Below are 22,785 nucleotides of genomic sequence, written 5' to 3'. Positions count from 1 at the left end.
CAATTCAGGTCAAGGAAGGTCTAGGAAAGAAAGAGGTGATTGAAAGCTCTTTCCTACCAAAAGCCTTTTAAAAAAAAAAAAAAAGAGCCCAAGATCCATAGTGGTGACCCTGTGGGGGATTCCTCCTACCCCATGCTGGAAAAGGTTGAGGAAAGAGGTAAACAGAGCTGGCTGAGATGGTATGATTATATGAGACCCTTCTGAGTGATACCGAGAGCCATCAGGAAGAGTCTTAATGACTATCTAAGGAAACAGAAGTGAGGTTAAAGCAGAGTCCAAAAAGAGTCAAGAGATTATGTTAATTATCATATCTTTGTTATCTCTTTAAATATTTGGAACATAGATACCCTGAAAGGATTTAGTACGTGGCTAAATGACCATTGCAGCAACTGTTTGAACTGGTTTGGGGCATTCCTGCTACAGTCATATTGGACCAGTCAGTAAATGGCAGGAATTTCTAGGAGCATCTGTGAGTTGCAGGAAATGGTGCTACTGATTCCATGGGCCTCTTCTTTTTATATCCCATTCCTATAAAAAGTGAGAAGGAATCATATTGCCAGCAGAGATGTAAAATCAGGTCGGGACTGTCGCTGGTTATTTAAAGGTATTGCGATGCTTTTTGTAAGGCTGAACATATTACATGCTGTATCTTGGCTAAATTCCATCTTTTATAATTACATCCTCTTCTCCCCTTCTCAAACATTTCTTGCTGTCACAAGAGGATGCAGCATTCTTCTTTCTCCTGGTCTAGATGTCTGGGTAGCAGTGTTTCAATCTCATCATGATCTCTCTGAAAGACAGATTCAAGTTGCCCAAGATGCAGCATGATCTTTGCATCACTCCCTGTGGCATTGCTGTGGATGGACAGAAAGAGGGGTTTGATATTAATACTCAGGCAGAAGTTCCATTTTTCTCCCTGCTTAAGTACAAGCACAAATCTGTTGGTTTGGCTTCCGCCACCATTACGCGTTTGCTACAGTATAATCACTCTCTGGAGCAGTGGGAGGCTTAATACTTTAAGTCTAAAAAGTACTTTGAGATCATTTTAGTCAAGATGAAAATGCCCGTATCCTGTTAGTACTGGGAATGCTTTTAGAGTGCTGACCAGCTTGTGCTTCCAGCTTGATGAGCTGGTGATTGTAGCCCTTAGATGGCATTTTGTTAAGCAGAATCCACAGGGGGGTTGTGACTATGTTAGCTGCTCAGTGAACTGCCAAGATCATACTGAAAGCAAACAAGGGGTGTGTCACTATAAACAAAAAAACCCAGCCACCTGATAGTATTTTAATATTGTTTTCTCTGTGGGTACAATGTTTGCTGTCAAGAAGTCCCCACAAGCCTGTTACTTGGAAACCCAGGCAGATACTTTGCTAGAGCAATGGTCTGGTCTTTGCAGTCTACTACAGCTGTGGGCAATAGTGGATATTTGAGAGGAGAGCCTAGTGAAGATGTCCACCAGTACATCTGGCCAAAGGCACTATGCCAAAAGTAAAATTCCCATTACAAATGGCACTAGAGGGGTATCCCGTTGCCAGTTTCCACAAAGACAAAATTCAATTGACTAAGAAATGAAACTACTGTTTCTCACCTGGAACACTCGCAAATTGGACTGAGAGATTTGGGGAGAGGCTGATCAAGTTTCACTGCAAGTGCCAGAACTACAAGCTTTTTTATGTGTCAAATGGTTTTCTGTGGTGCTCAGTCTGCATGCTCTTGGAAGTTGGACTCTCAGTAGACTGAATTCCTCTTTCCTTTCAGGGCTCTCCTTTGGTGGCAACTGGCCTGATTCCTCACTGCTTCATACATTTCAAGAGAGAGGCGTATGTAGTGATTTAAACAAGTGCCATTTATCAGTAGTGTTGTCTCTATATGCTCCCTTATATTCTCTTTGCTCAGGACTATGAGACTGTCTATGCACCAGACAGTGAATAATGACACCTATAGCTCCCTGTCTTCTTTTTACTTCTTGTTTTTCTCTAGTAAATACATGAGGGTCTAAACAAGAATAGCATCTTTTGATAAGTACTGATTTCATATCTTTCCTTTGGTGAAATCCAGCTCTACTCATGTACCTCTTTTGCAGAAAGGTGCTCAAATATTTCAGAGGAATGTCTGTAGCAGAAAAAGAAGGCAAAAGTACATGGCATGGGCCAAACCCCCTACATCAGCTTAATCTTGCCACCGTGGATCTCTACAGCAGGTAGAACTTGGCAGTACAGCAGTGCGTATGTGTTCCTGATGTCAGGAGCCTCTGGGATGCTCTTATTGTGCCGGCTGCAGCCAGACCTTAGGAAGAACTGCTGGAGCCCTGGCGCAGAGGAGTGCTCTGTATCGCACCGTTACCTTTGTGCGGCCAGAGAGCAGGAGGGAGGGTGGGAGGATGGAGGAGGTGTAGCGCCCATGCAGTCAGCTTCCAACTACCTAGCAGGGGAATGTTTGGTGGTGACTCCAGGCAATGTTAAAGCGCCTTTACACAGTGCAACAACTTCAGCTGGGGGCTGAGAATCAGCTCTCATGTTTTATTCATCCAAATTGCCTTTCCCCACTCCAGAAATCGACACTCATCTCTTCACTAAAGAATCTGTTCAATTTCCTCTTGTTTAGCACTGTGCTGCAGTGCTCACATTTCCACCGAGTACCTTCACTTAGAGACTGATCGGGAGTAATCACAAGTCCAACTTCTCAGGAGTGAAGCGTGGGAGAGAGAGGGAGGTGTAGGTTCATCTAATTTGATCAGTCTGTTTTGTTATACAGAATATTTGATTTTCAATAGCCAGCTTCTGTGGAAGGAAATAAAAATACAAGAAATCCAGCTTCTTTTCCTTTTTGCCTTTTTGGTAAGATTTTAGGTTTGACTCATCTTTCCCAGGCTAATTGTCAAGAATCTGACAGATCAGTCGTGGTTGACAAGTGAGTAATTGGGAGAAGAGAGGGAGTGCAGCAGGTGTCAGTACTAATTTGGTAAAACAAAAAAAAAAAAAAAAAGAGTAGAATGTGGTATGATAGTCACTTACACAGTCATGACGTTACAAGCTTTTCATACAAAATGTGTGCAGGATTTTACAACACTTAGAGCATTAACTATTAACCAGCCACTCCTGGTCCATTTCAAAGGTGGCCTACAAATTCACCAGAAGATGTTTTTGAGCCTCTTAACAGGAAAGACTGGTTCACAACACTGCTGGGGAATTGGACAAAAATTAGTTTCACGATTCTCACCTGTCACATTGCTGGGCACATGGAACAGTCTTTGCAGGGGGCAGACTCCATGTGCTGGCCCTGGCATGGCTGTGCTAGGCTGGACCATCAGGGAAGGATACCACTACCAACCACTGTTGCCCTGCCAAGATCTCCATTGCCCACAGCTGCCCTAATTCTCCCAAACTGTGACTCTGCACAGTTCCCATTCATTGCTAAGAGGCTGATTTTACAGCAAAGCCACAATCTCGCTTGCTGAGTGGAAGAAATGAGCTTTGCACCTGGAGAATTCCTCCGGCTCTGAAGAGAACAGTCTAAGACACTGCTGTATTTTAGAAATCAAACCCTTGGAAATATATTCTTTTACTTACCTGCCAAATCTGCCCCTCTGAGCTCTGTATTTCCTTGCTTCAATCTCAGTTGTCACTGATGCTGCCTCAACAGCAACCAGTGTTCTCTTTTTGATCTCTGTAATGGTGTTAGCAACTACAGGCCAAATAATAGGTTCTACTGACAGACTCCAAAGATGCATTTTTGCTCTGAAGTAGCTGTACAAATAGCATTGCAGCATTTCATGTTTATTGTCTGCTAAAGATTTCTGTATCTTATATGTTCTATTTCAAAGAAATAAAGCTTTTTTCTCCATTTAACTGCCAGTTCTGAAAATTCACTGTGGATTCAAAGAAAAGCTGATTATTTTTTTCCTGGTTTCTGCATAGTTATTAAGAATACAGAGGCTGCAGGGCAATTTCTGCTCTGGCTTTCATCTGTATATCCCTTACTATCTTGGAAAGTTGCCTTCACTTTCATGCATGGACTATTTGAGGTGGAGGGGGCCTGCAAGGTAGCTCCAGGTAGCAGTTGTGTTTCTAAGGGATGGGGCTGGAAGGGAATCTGGTACCTCATCTCAGAGCTATGAGGTAGTGAAGCTCCTCTCTGGCTCAGACCTTCGAAAATCACCTCCAAACACCTCTACCTCCAGTATAGATCAACTAAGCGCCAATTTTCTTCTTCTCACTTTCCAGGATGTAAGTGTTGCTTATTGGAAACATGTTTGGGTTGCTTTTTTCTGTTTTCTTTAAGTGAAAGAGGCATCTCCACCAGCCATATGGAGCGGCTTCCTCTCTGCAAAGCATCTATCTGACGGGGAGTGCATCCATTCAACCTTTCACAATACAGACCTTAATTCAACAGGGAAGAGAGCTGACAGGAACCTTTGCAGCAGATTTAAATCAGAGGCAAATAGTCGAGCAATATAAAGCAATCTGAGCCAGCCAGCAAAGTCATGCTGACCTTCTGCTGGTATTACTGCAGCCCGAAGCGTGACTTCGGGTGCCGCATCCTCGGGAATGACAGCACTGCGCTGGGGGAAGGCACAGGGCCCTTCCCAACAGCTCTGTTGCTGCCGGATGGAGTGGTATCACTATGACAACCTACAGGTATAGGATGTGAGCGGTAGCGGGAGCTTCCAGCTGACCCTGATTGCGTGTGCATGACTCAGAGCTGGGCTTCCCTGCCCGGGAGGGGAGCAGAGAACACGTGGATCCACAGGTGACTCTCCCCAACTCTGTCCTGTCACTTGCTAGCAAGTTTGGGATATAAGGCAAGGTGGGAGCTTTAGAGACATTGGGTAGCTAGGATTTAAAATAATCTTTTCTGGGACAAGGTAAGGGAAGAGTCATTTTTCTCCTCTGTTTCTAGAGTCCTCCTCCAGGAAAAGACTTGAAGAATATAAAGCTGCCCTTCAAACTCTGCCTTCTGCAGCCTGTTAAAAGGTAAAAAACTTCCAAACTGCATACGCGCTGCCTGCCTCTCTGTGTGCATGTGTGTGTGTGCGTGCATGCGCGCGTTACTTTCTTTCACTACTATGACAGCACATGCTCCTCCAAAGCTATTCACAGCATTAGAAATACAACTCCTCCCTCCAGTGCCCCGTGTGTGTGTGCGTGGCTCGGGCTTTCTGCTTCGGCTCACTCCCCTCTGATCACGGGGCTGATGGTCACGACTCTGCTCCACATCTCCGGGCTTCACACAGAGGGGAGGAGGATCAGGGAAAACATAGAAGCAGGCACACAACTGACCTACAGAGCCATCGATAACTTACTCCCCTCGCAGCAGAATTGCATAGCGGAGGGGAGGGAGGAAGGAGGGAGAGGAGAAAGAGGAGGCGGAGGAGGAGAAGGAAAAAAAGAAAATCCAGAGAATTCTAGTCTTGCAAATGTAGTGAAACTGAGTGGTCGGAGTTCATTTGCTCTAGGAGAGCAGAGAAGAAAAAGAACAGTAAATGAAAAAAAGCAAGAAAGGTCTGTAGCTTTTTTCCTGATAGTAGCGGTGTTTTAGAGGTAAAATGATTCCTCCGAGCAGCACGACTGAAGTCAGCGTGGATAGTGTGGAGAAAGAGAATGAAGTGGAGAGCACAGAGCAGCCCCCCTCTCCAGCATCAACTACCAGCCAGGAATCAAAGGTACTCAGAGAATGAGATTTTTTTTTTTTTTTTTTTTTACTGTTTCTTTGTTTTGAAGAGAGATGTGTTGCTTTGATTTTTATTTGGAGCCCTGTGCCAGGATCAGCGGTAGAGTGCTATGAGCCACCTCTGATTGCCATGCCTGCTCTGTCACTCCTACTTCTGAATTCTCCCTGTCACCTGGGCAGCTGAGGAGTGTGAATTGGGAAAATACCTGCCTTTTGACATGTTTGGGTCTGGGGATTTTTGCTTGTGTTTTCCCCTCCTTATTACAGTAAGGGCCTGGGGGAGTAGTGGGGTTCAGGGAGGGGATCGATGTTGATAGGTGGTGTTAGCTATTTTCACACCAAGCGTCAGATCATTTAAAGGGTTTTGTTCACGGTTGGAAAGATCGATTTTTCTCCCAGGTTCAGAGAAGAGAAATTTGCCTGAGGGCTTGGGGTGTTTCACCTGCCTCACCTTCTCTGGCAGACCCATCAGTGAACTTCCACTGTTTAACAAGCCAGCAGTTGAAACAGGATGTAAGTGAAGGTTTTGGCACAATAATCCTTATGTACACCATCCAGAAAAGGATTTTTTCCCCACAGCCTTTTATTTATTTATTTATTTAAAAATGTGGTTCGATTTACCTTACTGAAAACCAACTTCCAGCTCAAATGGCATGCCCTCTGAATTTTTAATTGACTTGCATATGAAAAGTTTTTCTGCCTGCCAGTATGTTACTTGGAAGATAGAGAGGTAAAGGGAGAAAAGTAGTAACCTTACATAATGAATGTTCTTTGCAGCTTACCTGAATAATGTGTTTTTACTGATCCTCTGTTACTTATGATTGATATCATGATCTTCCTGTGAACTTCACAGTGATGCTATGTGCTGTGTAAACATGTAAAAATAGGGAGGTCCTTGTCGCTAGGAGCTTACAGCTGGGTAGAGCCTTAGGAGGTACTGTATGAGCAAAACAGCTACTTGACAGGGAAGGTTTGTGCTGCCCTGAGTTTAATGGCAGTGGCTGCCTGGGTCTAATGTAGGAAGATTGTTACGTTATTCCGCAGTTATAGCTAGGTTTCTGGGGAGTGAGTCGAAATTATCTGTCTGTGTGGGTAGAGTTCTGACGTGGGCTTTGAGGATTTTTTATTTTATTAGATGCTATACTCCAAGGAGGAGAGCTAAGGTATTCCCGATGTAAAACAGCCTCTTTAAAGGAGAAGAGCTCTCCCAGCAGCAATAGCATACACTATTCACTATACACATTCAGCACTACTGGGACACTGCTGCAGTCTTCCTGGTTAATGGGAAATGAAAAGTAAACGGGTTATTGGTTTAACCCCAAGCTCTAAAAGGATCCGGTTGATCAGTACCTAAATCCCCTCCTGAAGACCACTTCTCTGGAATTGCTGAATTGTTATTTGGCCAGTGGGAAGCTTAGCCCCTCAGTGAAGTCCCAAAAGCAACTGGAGACTTCACTGCACTGCCAGCACCAGCTCCTCATGCATGCTGGGCTGTGTGCAGCGCCTGGTGGACTGTGTGCTGCCGGCTATGGTCCTCACTCAGTGCCGAGCAAGTGGTTATGGAGCTTGAGGTGCTGCTCACATGGTTAGGCACTTCATTACGATGGTGCTTGAGGGACTTTCCCGTGGGGTCACACAGCGCTGTGCCCAAGACAAACTGACCAGCGTGAACCCGAAACTGAGAGAAAGTGAAGTGCTGCATGTGGGGTTCCTTCTTGCTGTTTGTGCATCCATGCACTTGCAAGAATGACAACTGGAATTAGGCACATCTGGCCGGAGAACAAATAGGCTACAAATTGCTTTATAATCAAATGTTATTATCATCAATTTTTCCAGTCTTGTGAGCATTTGAAGTGATACATTGGAATAGGCAAAAGCTATGACTGTGCAGTTGATGCCATTACTTGCATACAGATATTTTTAGTAAACATATGATCTGCCGATTTACATTTTAGAACTGCAAATACAATCAGAAAGCATGCTGTATTGTCATTTCAGTAGATGGAGTCAAAAGACCCTTCTGATCACTGGACTAATGAGATAAACTTTCTTTTTTTGGTCCTAGCAAATGGCAGGATGGAAAAATTCTCAGTGATTTCATGAAGATGTTGTTTGTGCTTGTTTGGTTGGGTTTTTCTCTCTTTCTAAGAGAATTGATGTACTTCAAAAGCTAAAGACTTTTGACACAGGCATATGTCAGTGTGTGCCAAGGGCCTGTGTGCAAGGTTTTATCCCACGGTGTCCCCTGCTGAGGGAGCTATCCTGTCTTTCACAGAGGGCTAAGCTTTCTTCAGGTACTCTCTGTTGCATAGGTTAACACGTTCATGTCTGCTGCAGTTACTGCAGAACAGTTTGTGCAGTATCTAATTACTCCACAATGACTTGTTTCTGTGGCAAAACGCTATTATGACTCCAAATATAGGAACAGAAACAACATGGATAATAGCAGCCTTCAAAATGCATTTGAAAACATTTCAGTGGAAAAACAATTTTGAAAAACTAACGTAGAACTAATGTAGCAAGCTTCCAGTCCTGTGTAATCGTAGACAACTGTGGCATAAAGTCCCTTGTAGTACCAAAGTCCAGAAAAAGAGTTTTATCTAGCACGCTCCAGACTGTACTCAGAAGGTGACACGGAGGAGATATTGCAATTCCTAAGTAGTGTGAGTGTGAGAGGCAGAACTTCAAGCTGCTACCAAGTAGCTGAAATTTGGAAGAATGACTCCGATGTCAGTCACACGCCCCTGTTACAGGAAGGCAGCTCACTCTTTAGCAAATGCTGAAGCCTCCCACCACCTTTTCCTATGGATTAGGAGCATATTTACAGGTAAACACACCCAGATACTGAAAGCTGAAAGACTAGACCCTCATGCATACCCTCCTCATCATGAGCACCTTAATACTCGGACTTCAGTACAACTGCTCAGAATGAGGAAATTCAAATTCACTTTTAATTCACCACATTTCCTGGGCTCTGAGTGCAAACTCCCATTTACATGTTCCAAGTATGTGTTTTCCTTACGGCATAGTGTGTATATATATATTCCTATATAACATGACTGTCTTCTGGATTATGTGTCCTCAAGTACTTTACACATAATACCTCCAGTGTACTGTCTCATTAATATAACTTCAAATAGGTGTCCGAAGGCTAAGCAAACACACTGTAACTGAGCCATCCAGTAGCGCTATATATACTGCTACTATGCTAAAAACCCTAGAGCTTGAATGGTTAAGAATGTTGCTAAACTAATAATTAATTTATTAAATTAATTTAATAGCTCTTGAAAACATTTACTTCACACCTAAGTATGACTTGAGTGGATACTTAAAGTTTACTAGGAGAATAACTTTATGAGGGTACCATACAAATACATGTAATTGCTAATTTTATTACATTCATATGTTTGTAGTTATGGCTCCCACCTGTTTGGGTCCTTCACAGCTGGCTTCCAAGAAGGCAAATTATCAGTTTGTGAAAGACTTTTGTAGATTTACAGCTCAGTGATAGAGGAAGTCATTAGCTAATGAATCCTAAGGGAAAATTTCCTCCTGGTGGTAACAACTAAAGACACACTACACACTTACACAGGCACTAACTTAGCAATATAAGCAGAAATCTAGTGGCAGCAATCAGAGATCATATTTCTGATGTCTCTTATGTAAAGGTACCTTGGAATTTAGTAAAGAAAACTAAAATTTGAAGGAATATGTGTCTAAAGAAAAGATTCCTACACCTGACAATATTTCCTTATGTTTTGCATAGTTGGCACATAACTCTGTTAGCTTTATCCTTCTTATATTTAACTGACATTTCTATATGAAGAGATAAGAGCCCATCTGCTAATTTCTTTAGGTGTGAGTCAAGTCATTATCACTGTATTGTGAATAATGGCTGGGGGTATTCACAGACAATAGAGTATATCTCAGAAAATTCTCTTACCATTTTTAAGTTTTAGAGGGGTACTTGATCATCTGTGTTTGAGCTAATGCAGCAGGGTAGCTCAGCACTGCTGATCTTCAAGCTGTTAGTGTTTCATTTCAAGTATGTTAAAGATCTTTCACGCTCTCTCATACACCCCAGAAGGAGTATCAAGCCCTGCCCCTGCCATTGCAGGCAATCTGTCATGTAAAAGTTACTTATTTGTAGATATCAATGGATATCTGTGAAGACCAAATGTTTTTTTCACAGCTTCGCCTATTTCCATCTACTTTTTATAAAGTCCAGCTATAATTGTGATGTACTGCAGTCACGCATCTTTGGTATGATAGCTTCAAAATTTTCCTCTGAACTGCAAATTCCTGGGCCTAACAAATTGTATTTCACAAAATAAATGAGTCTATCCAGTCTGACACATCCATACACTAGCTATCCAGTTGCTGGTATTCAGGGAAATGCAGACCATTATCTTCAAATTCAGGAGATGTAGCACAATTGTTCAAACACTAGTTAACCTCCTGATGTGTAGTACGTAAAAAGAAAGTTGCTGAAAAGTAGCAAGCCAAGAAAAAGATTAAGCACTGACGTTCAAGATGTAGACTTCATTTATATATATCCCCACATCTGTCGAGAAGGTTGAACTTACTTTCTCCCGTCCAGCTCGTCCAATAAAGCAATATTGCTTACGTGAGGTTTCAAAACCAGGTGTTAGTATTAGGTGCTGAACTAACGTAAACAGCTTGAAACTCTTTGGATTTTAATAGGATTGCGTGGGATTTAAATCATGCAGGATTTGTGCTATGCTGTTAAGCAGAGATATTCCCCACTTAAAGAGTTAATACTTTATGAGGGTCCATAGTTGGTTACTCATCAATTAATATTTTAAAAGGGCAGGGAGTGTGGTGTACAGTTAGTGTTTCACCCTCCACACCAGTGATAAATAATCAGTATGTAAACTACTGCTGTAGTCTTCAAAGGAATATTAAGCAGCTTAAAAAAATCCTGTGAAAAGAGAAATAAAAAACAGATCTTCTTAATCTTACCTCCATGCCTCTGTGTAAAATGGTGAGTACATACATGAAGGTAAGACTAAGGGAAAGAAATGAGCTTAAGTATTTTTATGTGTTTTGATAAAGTGTTAGAACAAATTATGTGCAGGAAGATTTCATTAAGATCAGGAAAGTAATACACTATCAATAATTTCTTGAGCAGACTTGTTCTTGTATTTACATTTATTTTGACTTTTCTCTCTTTCTTACTCTTTTTCTGATTAAAACACTCTGGTATTGTTTTCGCTTTGATATACATGTCGGATCAGTTTCTAGGCACATTGAGATATCTAAGGCAAAATAGAAATGTGATCATTCTCTTCTATCCACGCTTTTAACGTTGCCAAAATGAAGAAAATGTCTATTACCTTTCAACAACTAAAGATGACTTGACTGAAATGTGGTGTGGTAAAAAAACTGGATTTACTAAAAAGTGCAAATTTTCACTGAAACAAAACAAGTTTTGTTTTCAAAGCTGGAATGCAGTCCAGTCCTACTGTCTCAGTCTCTTTTGCTGTATTCTTTTTCATAAACTAATCCTGTTGAATTCAGTTTTTACCACTACTTTTAAAAGGCTCTCCCAACACCTGGATGCTCTAAATGGCTAAGGGATACCCTCTGCCCCTTGCCTCCTTCTAATTCCAGTCTAAGTTTATTTCTGGCTAGCTTTTGTGGCACTGTAATTTTGATAATGTTGCTTTAGCTTAAACACCTCTTTTCCATTCTTGGTGCAGGTTTCCCTCATGCAAGAATAGACTTTTATATCTCTTCCCAGACTTTTATTTCTATACCTAAACAAGCCAAGCTGACATAAGATAAACTCTCAGTTCTTCATCTCATTCTCATAGCAGATCCATGCACCTGTTCCAGTTTTCAATAATCTTTCTTGAAAAAGAGTGAGTGAATTTGTGCACGGTATTCTACACAAGATCTTATACAGTATCACTAATGCTTCACTAACTTTCCCAGAAACCATGCTTCTGATGTTTGCATCTGCTAGTCACCCCTTGGTCAACCAGAGGTCGCCATGCCATTTCTCTGTAATTTCCAGTGGATCCAGGATACATTTGTTTGTCCTCATCTAGAGTGGTTTGGATCAGATCTTAGGTACACAAGTTTGCATTTCCACAACTGAACTTCATCACATTTCCATGACTTCATCCTTCAAGCCCCAGGCATCCTCATTTTTGACAATGCCTCCAACCTCATGTTAGAGGGAAATGGCCTTGTGACATGCCTAATCTTTGCATCAAACTCAGTAATAAAAATACAGAGAGCAAGATTGACCCTAGGACTAGGCCGGTGTTGTTCTTTGAAGAACTCCACAAATCACCATCCTTCAACCTAGTACTTCTCCTTTCAACAGTAACCATCTCCCATCGAACTTTCTGTAAAACTTCTTCACTGCATCCCTTCTTTTCAATCTTGGCTGATAGATTCCCTTTTGGTAGAATAATCAATAATTTTAATGAAATCCAAATAGACAGAATCTACCTTCAACCTAAAACATTTTCTTTGTCTAGAAAATTTTTCATCTTATCCAAGACAACTGGTCTAGGAGGATCTACCTTTTTTTTTTCTTTTTCGTTTGTGTCAAGCATTATTGAGGTCAGATAGATATACAAATCTGTACTTGCTGGGGTCACTTTTCCTGCTTCTTGAAACAGACTTCTATTTTACTTGATATCATTTCTGGCTTGATAAAGCTTGTTAAGAAAACTTGTTCCTAGATTTCCAAAGTAAGATTTTGTAATGAAGATTAACTGGTGTCTTTTCTCCCTTTCACCTCAGCAGATACATTGAACTGCTTTTTTAATGTCATACCATCCATTACTGCAACCTCTTTCTTCTTATTCCTATTATTTTGCCCCAGGATCATTGTTCTGGGAAGAAAGTAAGATAAAGTGCTTGCTGAAGTTCTGAGCCAGCCTTTTATTCCATCCTTACTGTACCACAGCCTGTTTCTTTTTTTTTTTTTTCTTTCCCCTATCTGTATTCAATCCATTGACATTTCCTTTTGCAAGGACTCACTCAACTTTTCTCAAGAATTAACATGCTTAGACCTAAGGAACTCTGCTTGAAAGCTCCAGTTTAATTTGCATACTTTTTTTTTCTTTTTCTTTCTCTTGTTCCTCTCCCCACCATTCTTTGTGGACTCTTTGCTTATTTCAGGTTTCCTTTTTGAGGTAAGTATTTTCATGCAGTTTGCCAGGAGCACACGTTCACAGAATCTTTTTATTTCTTTTTGTTTCATATTCCAAGTAGTGTTAACAGATTTACTTTGAAGAAATTCTATGCCTCTTATGCATCCAAGAACATCCAAGTATCTGACCATTTCTGATGAGTCAGTCATCTTTCAATGAAGCATGTCTCTAACCTGATATCTCAAGGCTAGCAAAGGCGAAGGCTGTTCCACAACAACCCATTGGTCATCTGGGTTGATCAGTACTTGCTGAGAGCCATCGCTTGTTAGCAGATACAGTCACCCGCTTACACAGTTGTGCTGCTTTACAGACCACTGCAAAGACCTTCATACCTTCAGACAGACACTAGCTTGAGTCCTCCTGTGTCACACTCCAAAGTGTGATGTGGTCTAAAATATATTCCTAGGGATCTGAGAGTGCTGAAGGCTTGGAATTTCTTCAAGAGAATGTAGCACATCAAAGGCTATCCTCTTGAAATCCAAAACATGGCTTAGAGGTTCATTTTTCCCTTTCACTTTATTTAATTTAAATGGAAGTAAATAATGGTCACCTGTTAGAAAGCTGTAATTCCTTATATGATGAGCATTTCTCCTATTGCCTACATGAGCCGTTGCTGTATACTGTTGGTTGATAGAAGACTGCATATTTGATAAATTTGTGCTCATGTTTGTCAGACAGAGGACTAATCTTTCAGATGTGAGCATGACTTGAATATTCTTAAAACAGTGTTCAGTCCTGCACAACTTCCAGTTGCGCAGGCAAGTGGTCGTTCAATGTTAAATGAACACTGCCTTTTTCAGGCAAGTGAATGCCTGTATTCCAGCTGAAGCATAAGCAAACGTTGCATGTTCATTAGCAAAGAGGACCAGCTGTGAAAATGAGAAATCTATGTGTGAATGACTGAAAAAACTTGACCTTGTTTTCCATTGACGTATGCCTCTGCTGGAGGAATCTCCCTAGATTCAGTAGACCAACTGATACAATATATGGTCCTTGTCAGGGGCTTCAACTCAAGAACCCTGGAAAACATATATACAATGGATGTCTGAAAAGCAGACTTCTTGTGTCTTTGGCATCAGCATTTACATATGACAAATGGCTTGCATATCTTCTTATTTATTTAAAAAAAAAATTGAGTGTCATGTCTGCAGTCTCACATAAATGTGCTAGACACTCAAGTTTTCCCATTGACAGGTCACCATTTCTTAGCTGACCTGTTTTTAACTGATGAGAGTAGTTTGTCAAATTGAAGCGTTACAGTTTAGGGGCTGCAGTGGTGAAACCATAGCATGAATAATTGTGAGAGGTGTTTCCCAGCCGCAGGAGGCTGCAAGTTCAATATGGAATTGCAGACAGAGTCCTTTAAGCAAGTAACAGTGACAACTTGAATGCTTTTCTTTTCTGTAGACATAATATGCTCCATTTCTGAGTGCCATTTAAAAGCTTTATTAAAATGCCACACATGCTCTGCTTCATTAATAAATATCATTTTAGTAGTCTAGTGTTCTGAATAGAAAAGCAAAATGCAGCTGACCTATAGTAACTGATGATTAGGTTTAATTCAGAAAAGAGCAAAATACTATAAACCAATATTCACAAAACTATTAAAATCAGCATTTAGAATATTATTGCTTTCTTAGCTTATTCATTAGACAAAGAAATGTACTCTGTGGAGTCACAGTTCAGGTGAGAGAGCAAAGTCAACCTGACAGATTGTTATAGCAAGTACTGTTGAATATGATCTTAGAGACAGACTTGCATCTCTGTTACCCTAATATTTGACTAAATTTGGTTTTTACAAAGATCTCTCATGCATAGTGAAGGGAGACATCAGCTTTTGTTGGCCAAGAGTCAGATTTCTGGCATGATGCATACAAGTCACTTCCTCAAACATCACATATATAGGTGTACTATTCATTATCAATTTGCCAGCATTTTCCCTGCCAGTTTAAATGCTGTGGTAGTGATTCTCAAAACCAGAATATCTTGGGATTGAACTGAGAGGCTGAAAACCTTGACTCAGCCTCACTTGCCTTTGTGCATACACAAGGTGAGAAATGGCCTTGGACTGAGCATCTCTGTCCTCACAAGGAGACAAAATATACTAGGCAAAATTGAACATGGTAAACTTGGCAGAGTACCACTGACTTCTGTGCAGTTAAATTGAGGATCCACTTGTTAAGACATTCAGGTCCATATGCATTTTTAAAATGCATCAGCTGTTATCAACCAGTATCAATCAACTCAAGGATCTTGCATATACAATTTTTGTTGTACCTCTTAGTGTACTTATTTATATTATTTGTAAGTGCATGTAGCTCATTTCTGTTATGTTCCCACATACTCTTTTAATTCAAATTATCTAATTAAGGAATTATTTACAAATAACCATAAGGTGACTTGTAATGATTGGACAGACATTTCTGGTAATGAACATTCCAGTGAAATTTGTGCTTGTGAAGTGCTTTTGTTTGTTTGTTTGTTTTTTAATGTCAAAACCTCTATTTTTGAGGAAATGTTCAGTTTTCTTGATTGTGTAAACCTTTGTCAGGAAGCTTTCCCTGGGTACAGATGAAATTTCCACTCAAAGGAGGAGGAAAATGCATCCTAGGTTAAATCATACAGCCTCACCTGTAATTAGAGTCCAACTTTAGGCTGTCAAGTTAGTAGTTCAGTCTCCCTATGTTATAAATGGAACACAGACCAAAATTATTTTATCAAAGGTGATTTAGAGGAAAAGCCTGCTTTATGTGCTCTAAATTAGCCTCTCTGAGGGGAAATCTTTTTAAATTGACCATAGTAGGCAGCTACAGCTGAGTTAAAAGCTTGAATTTAAGTAGGGTGAAATCCACAGTGAATCTGTCAGAGCGAGGTCTTGAACCTTGCCTGCAAACAGTGGTCAGTTCTCTGTTCCCCTGGCAGGTTAGTCCATCTGACTTTCCCCTCTTCTGCCCACAGTGCTCTCAAAGACATTTTGAAAGGCTGCAGTTGGTTTTTATGTCAACATGGAACAAAATCATTCAAACTTTGAAAATTTTTGCTAAGTGGAACTGCTGTTTTCCAGCCAGCCCTATAATGGAAAGTTATGCATCTATGACAAAAAGAGAAAAATGTGAGCCTATCCAGGCTTCAAAATGTGAAGTGCTGCTATTAAACTGTAGACACAAGATGAATCGTGTACCAGTTTCATGAAGTATGTGCACACAGGAGTCTTTGGCAGGTTCACAGCAATTAGATCTATCTCCTGTAGTTAGTTGTAATGATAAATGGACTTCATCCTCCTGGCTGTTAAAGATGCAGGCGAACAGTTAACTTTTTTGCTAGCTCACACACACTCTGCCTTTCAATGTTTCTCTCTTTCTTTCCTTTCTGTTCCTATTCTCAACCAAATGCTTTAATCCAGGACCAGCTTCTCCAATACAGTGAGTAAATGCAAGGTCTGTCTTTACCAGAAAAACTTCCAAGAACCAGAAAAAGGTTTCCAAGCTTAGCCAAGTTTAAAGATTCCTGTTAAGAAAATGGATGCTGGTTCTTCTGTTAGGGGAGGGAGCTTTTATAAACTCTGTGGATGCTGGCACTCGTGCCATCAGTACACTTGGAAAAAAGCAAACCCTACAGTTTGCACTTTCACTTATACCCAAGCCATGTTTACTTTATTTACAGAGAAATGCCTTACGTTGCATTTTAGTTTCCTTATATTGACTGTTACTACGTGGTCCGTTCCTTGTCTGTGGATGCCAATTTATCTCTTGATGTAACCTCGTGTATTCTTTATATGTATATGCAGGAAACTATACATAAATTTAAGACCTAGGCAATGAGGTAATAGAAAATATTCCTTATGCAGAAGAAATTAAGGCCTCTTCTTAGTCTCACCTGTCATCTTAGTCTCCTCCTTTTTGGGTAGGTAGTTGAAGACCAATGCAACTCAGGAGATCCCTTTTCAACTGCACTGCCAGTGGAGGGCTTTTTGCTCCTGCCTCCCCAGCAGCTTAGGTTCCCACAGACTTCCCTGGGCTGCAATTCTGTGCTTTGACAGCGTTGGCTTTTTTAGCAGTTCCTGCCCAGTATCCAAGATAAATGCTCTGGACAAATGATTCCTTAGAGATTATCAAAGCTAAAATGAATTCCAGCAGCTGTAATAGACCTACTTGAATCCTGCTAGAATGTAGATAAATTAAGAACATTTCACAAAGTTTCAAAAAATGACAGCCAAGCTTTAAAACAAAAATCTTAACAGTGTGATTTGCCTCTGAGGAAAAGTCTGCTATGACTAGATGCTGGCTATAAGTAGCCACTCAGTCTGGTCAAAAAAAGTCAGACCTTTTTTAAACAAGATGAGAAAGCTAACCTATTTTTGTCTGGCACTATAGGGAACACACTGCAATAAATACAATATTCCTGAAGTAGCAATAGAGGTAACATCATTTGGTCTTTACTACCAGCTGCTGAATTCCAGAAAAAAAATCTCCTTTCCATGAGTTATCATCCCTCCAGTACAGTCGTACTGATAGCCACTACTGCATATAAAAAAAAAAACAACCAAAAAACCACAAAAAACCTGACAGGAGAAAATGGATATAAATCTCAGAAGTTAGCACTGTGCCTGCTCTTCAGTTCAGCAGTAGTCAGTAGCTCTGATTTCTGCTGTAATATGTCACATTACTTATAAGTCAGTGCTACACTGCTGATACCAAGAATTGTACCTACTCTGACAGCAGAATAAACTAGACAAAGTGAGCCACTTCATGGAAATTCCCCTTCTTACACAAGATTCATATTCTTTAAAACTCTCTCTGTCCTAACTTGATTTTCCTTTCCTCTTCCTTGTTCTATTCCCCTGCTCTCCTGCCTGCCTGAATCCCTCACGTAGCCCCGTGCAATATGCTGTTCCTGTTGAAGTCACTGATATTATTTTTGTCAGACAAGGCTTTACAGTTTTACTGGTTCAAGATCCTTTCCAATAAAATAAGTAACTCATTAAATCTGTTGATATCAATACCAACACCTCTTTTCTCTCTCAACACCAAAAATAGGAAGTTTGGATATGCTTCATTTATTAGGTGAGCACGACCTCATGACAGTATTACAAGATTTTTTTTTTTTTTTATGATTAACTGTTTGTGCCCAGACTTTCATTAGCAACAGTTTAACTTTAGAGGATTCTGAGGGTCTTCAGAAGAATCTCAACATTCAGAAAAAAATGTAGATCTTCAGAAAAAGTTACAGTCTTAAATTCTCTACTTTTCTGTTTATGGTATTCTGTATGTAACTATCTTTTTACATGAAGCTAGCCATCTCAGTATAAAAACACATTTTCGCAGTTCAGACAGTCATTTTAATCTTGAAACTTTGATAGAGGTAATTTGAGGAGGAAAGTTGTGCAGTTGGTGGATAAAAATAAAATGTTTTTGTTTTGCAGGGTTGATCTTGAAACAATAGCTGGCTAAAGATGTTCAGCAGCTTGGAGGTTTAGGAAAAAATATAAAAGAAATGGATTAGCCTGAGGCAAAAGGAGTCAAAGATGTATGATAAATCTCATACGTAACAAGTCTTGCCAATTGCCATCTCCAAATATATGTATTTACATTGTCAACTTCTTCAAGCAGTGTTTAGACCTTCAAACGTCTCCATAAAGTGCCAAGTAACTGTATGTCATATGCATGACAATATCATCATCAAGTTAAATAGATTCTTCATGTTGAGAGTCAGCCTATTCTTTATATAGGACACTGAATGCAGTTTTTGCTGGGCGTGACTAATGCGTAATAACAAGAAGACAAAAGATAAACTGAGATGGAAACTTTCTGTACTAGTAACAGGTTCCTTGGAAAGTGGTACTACAGGCATAATTTTCCCCAAAATTATTTGGAAATACTTTTTGAAAATTAGAAAATGACTAGAGTACACGTGTTGAAAGAGATAAATGCATGCCTAAGTTGCACTTTGAGAAGAGCTTTAACAAAAAATGTGCCAGATCTGGACTGGATCTGGAAATAAACAGATCTCTGCCATGGTGGACCATAAGATAACTGTATGCAGAATGAATAACAAGAAAGATGTTATTGAGGTAGGAAAAAAATTTAATTGGCACAACATTTGTTATGTATCTGGTAGCTGCTGTAGGACTTCAGAACTGGAAATACAAGATGAAGGAAACTCGGTGGCTAGCCAGATGAAGCATGGAGAAGCCCAGAGGAATTAACTTGCTTTGCTCAACCTGTGCTGTCAGGTCTTCCCCCAGATCCAGGGTTTCAGGCCAGAGTGGTGCCAGGGCAGCGATGTGGCTCTGCACCAGGGCCATATGGGTCCTGTTGGACTTGTGGTGTCGGAACAGGCAGTGCCATGGTGGCTACACACCCTGGCCTCCAGAGTGGCTGGCAAGAAGCAGTGTTCACAGGATGGGGCAATGTCAGTCTTCAGGAGGGATAAAAAGAAGATGGAAGGCAGCAAATTTGCTACCAGATTGCAAAAAGATGCACAAGAAGGGGAAGGGAACTGTGAAAAAGAAAAACTGGAAGTGAACCAACAAACACTGCTAATATTCTGTAAGGCACGAGTTCCTACCCCATCTCCGTATGAGTAGAGTTTGAAATAGAAAGATGGAAACAAGTATTAAAATTTGGATCTGAATCTCTCTGTGAACAGGCAGCAAACAAGGGAGTGCAGAAACCTGGAGGATCAAATAAGCTGAAATACCTATGTTTAAGGGCTTTTGTTAAGCCAATAGGCCATGTAGCACCCAAATTCTGGCATTGTGTTTCTGGTTCGTTCTTTGATCAGAAAATGAGGTAACATCATCTCAGAGTTAAAGCACAGTAGCTATGTGAGAACTTTGGTCAGAATTAATTCACAGAAAGTATGAATTTGAAACAAGTGTCTAGGAAAGACAAAAGCAGCAAGAAGCATAGGTGTCCTCCTGGTGCTATCTATATTTGCTTGTGGAGGAGCAGGGATTGACAGAGATGGTTTAAAAAAAGAGGGGGGAGTTGAGAGGGGTTGAATAAAGTCAGGCAGATAACAGGATGCCAGATGTGGCCAGGTGTTTATTCATGCTGCATGCAGAAAGTCTTTGTTTTTAATGCACAGTGTAAAACAGTAAAAAAAAAAGTTTCATTTCAAAACAAAACAAAAAGCCCAAAAACCCCAACCCAGCCAAACCCCAAGCCTTTACTCAGGAAACATGCTCGCTGAAGTCAGCGGGAGTTAGCAGTAAGCAAAGACCTTAGGATTTGGCCCAGTGACAATAACTTTGTTGTAGAGCTGAGCACTTACATGTTTTCACTGCAAAGCAATTTTAACAGCATAAGTTTTGAACCCCAGAAGTAGGAGTGGAAACACTGACAGAATATTAACTATAATGACTCCAAGTAGATCTCAGTCTTCCTTTTTGTTTTAAGACACTACAAATGTGATTATATGGTATGTGGGATCTGGTGCTGATGTTAATTTGCCCTCGGTTAGTATCAGCCTCCCTGCCAGATGTATTTCCATATTTGCTTCAAGAGACATACTACCATTTAAAGTATTATAAAACAGCTCTGTTTAAAAAAAAAAAAAAAAAAAGGAAAAATAAGTGGGTAAAATAAATTAGCAGACGCTATTGCTATAGGTAGACCAGCACTTTTTTGCACAACACTGCTTGGGGTTTTTTTAAGGTCCAAGGGGGTTGTATTGAGTTTTAATTTCTCATAGGATCAATAGTGGAAAATAATGATGCACACTTCATAGATGGACAGACATGAGATACAATCTAGGATGATTAATCTTACATTCACAATCACATTCACTGCAGATTATTCATGAGAAGGAAAAGAAGCAAAACTCAGGCCCCATTATTATTATTATTCGTGAGGACTCTCAGCAGGTAGATACCAGTGTAGCTTCCTTTACCTCAGCAGGGCTGCCTGGATTTACATTACTCTGAAATCCAGCCTTTTAATCTCTAGATTTCATTGTGCCCCTTCTACTGCAGCAAAGATCAGTAAATGACTAAATCGGCAGTTACCAAAGGAAATTGCTGTTCCATTTAGAAGCTGAAATGGAAAAGATATATCCAAACAGGGCAGCAAAATGTGGGATTCGCAGAAGGGACCTCGGAGATAACAGTCCAAATTCCTTCTATGTCAAGAGGCAGGAGATAACCACACTGTGCCTCATCCTAATGGGGACAAAGTATGGAGATGACCGGCTGCTTAGCAACCAGATGCATGAGGTGAAACCCAAAGTACAAAATGAGATGTTGTAAACACTTACCTGTCCTGAAAATAAGAGTACAGGGGAATTTAAAAAAAAAATAAATAAATGAAGGACTATTCGTAACCATCTCTTCCTTTCTTCATGAGCTTTCATGTTGGTTTCAGGAGGAAGGACTGGAGACTATTCAATTGCCAGACCGTGAAAGAGAGACAGAAGCCACACAGAGGTTTGCAGTTGGTCATTCCACCAGCCACCGTTCATAACCTGAATTATAAAAGATCTCCCGCAGCTAGTGCCACCCATGTTGGAACAGCTGTTTAGCAGCAGGGAGAATATAATCCTGCATATAAATACTCCTGAGAGGAGCAGCTCTTCTTTTGTGAGGTGAGGCAGGAGAGGAGATCAAAGGGGCAAAACATTTTTCCACCCCAATATAAAACAAGCAACAGGCTTTGGTTATGGCTTAAGTGTTGCTTAGTTTGATTTGTAACATGCTTTGATTTATGCCCATGTTCACAAAGGAGGAAAAATTGACAATTATTGAGTTCAACACAATGAACCCAGCAGATCTTACTTTAGGACTGTTAATCTGATTTTCATAAATTGGATGATAAACTTTGGAAAGCTACAGTAAAGCTTCTCTGAAAGATCTTGTGAGTTGTTAGCTTGAAACGCTGCAAATTTGAGAAAGATTCATTGTTTTTCCTCTCACCTAGAAGCAGGCTGAACACAAACCATAGTTGAGTGATATTACAAGGATTTACCCCAAACTAATCTTGGATCAAACCTGTTAGGAAGTTTGAAGAAATACTAATAGAGACTAGATCTCTCAGGAAGAAAAATGTAATATGCGCTCTTTTCTTTCTAGATTACTGCTTTTAATACAGCTTGATTAAAAGAAAACAGAGGAATACACCAAAATAGGGCTATTCAAAAACATAACAACAAGCATGCTGTTAGATATAAAATTTTAGAGTTTTGGCTAAATAAATAAATTTATTAAATGTGTTGTGGGAGGTGGATTTTACTTAGTTTTTAATAAAAAAGCCGTAACGTTTTCTAGATTTGACGTGCGTACAAGTATCATTATATTTATTTTGCATATGTTTCCTCCTTTTTACAAGCTGTTTTAAACTGTTTAAATGACTGTGAGTCTTTTAAAGTTAATATGAAAATATATTAGGCAGGGAAGGTAATACGAGTTCAGGGTAAGTCATGATTGTAGAATATCTAACACAGTGTTTACTCTTTTTATGCCTTAAGACTAAATAGACTGATGGAGACAAAAAAGGATTTCCCTGAGATTTGATGGCAATTGTTATAGTTAATAAATTGTTTGCGTTTCCTCAATTCTATCATTCCCTGAACTACATTACTCTGTTCTGTCACATCTTCTGCTGAATTTGAGATCTATAAAGGAATTTGGAGCACAAGGGAGACTTTTTCACATTTTCAGGCCTTAAAACTTTCACCACTTTATTTCACGTTTGTCTCACGTATTTGCTAATCCTGGTTCCTTGCAATATCAGAAGACGACGTACCCAAAACTGTAGGATAATTTCAAACCAACTGCAGGAGCAGTTGTTGAGAACTAGATTAAGTTTTCAGCTTGGTTTAAACTAAACCAGAGAGTCATACAGAATGAACAGGTCTGCTAAGCAAACTCACTGTTTGGCTACATGTGCAGACTGTATCTCTTGATAATTTAGAGATCTGCCAATTA

The 22,785-nt window shown here is 40.1% G+C and overlaps 1 protein-coding gene across 3 annotated transcripts in view; it reads left to right on the top strand.

Annotated features, from left to right (window-relative positions):
* Positions 1 to 5,153: 5,153 nt before the first annotated feature.
* The window catches only part of STAC (SH3 and cysteine rich domain), a 75,337-nt gene continuing 57,705 nt past the window's right edge, over positions 5,154 to 22,785 (top strand). The window contains exon 1 of one of the 3 annotated variants that reach the window (XM_075745487.1): positions 5,154 to 5,662. In XM_075745487.1, the coding sequence (XP_075601602.1) occupies positions 5,546 to 5,662 (117 nt within the window). In that variant the 5' untranslated portion in view covers positions 5,154 to 5,545. The remainder of the gene's footprint in view (positions 5,663 to 22,785) is intronic. The other 2 variants (XM_075745488.1, XM_010299233.2) reach the window with 2 other exon arrangements.

This window comes from Balearica regulorum, chromosome 2 (genome assembly GCF_011004875.1).
Source record: "Balearica regulorum gibbericeps isolate bBalReg1 chromosome 2, bBalReg1.pri, whole genome shotgun sequence".
Taxonomy (NCBI): Eukaryota; Metazoa; Chordata; class Aves; order Gruiformes; family Gruidae; genus Balearica; species Balearica regulorum.
The sequence above is the reverse complement of the archived record's forward strand: the minus strand, read 5'-3'. Positions and strand labels throughout refer to the sequence as shown.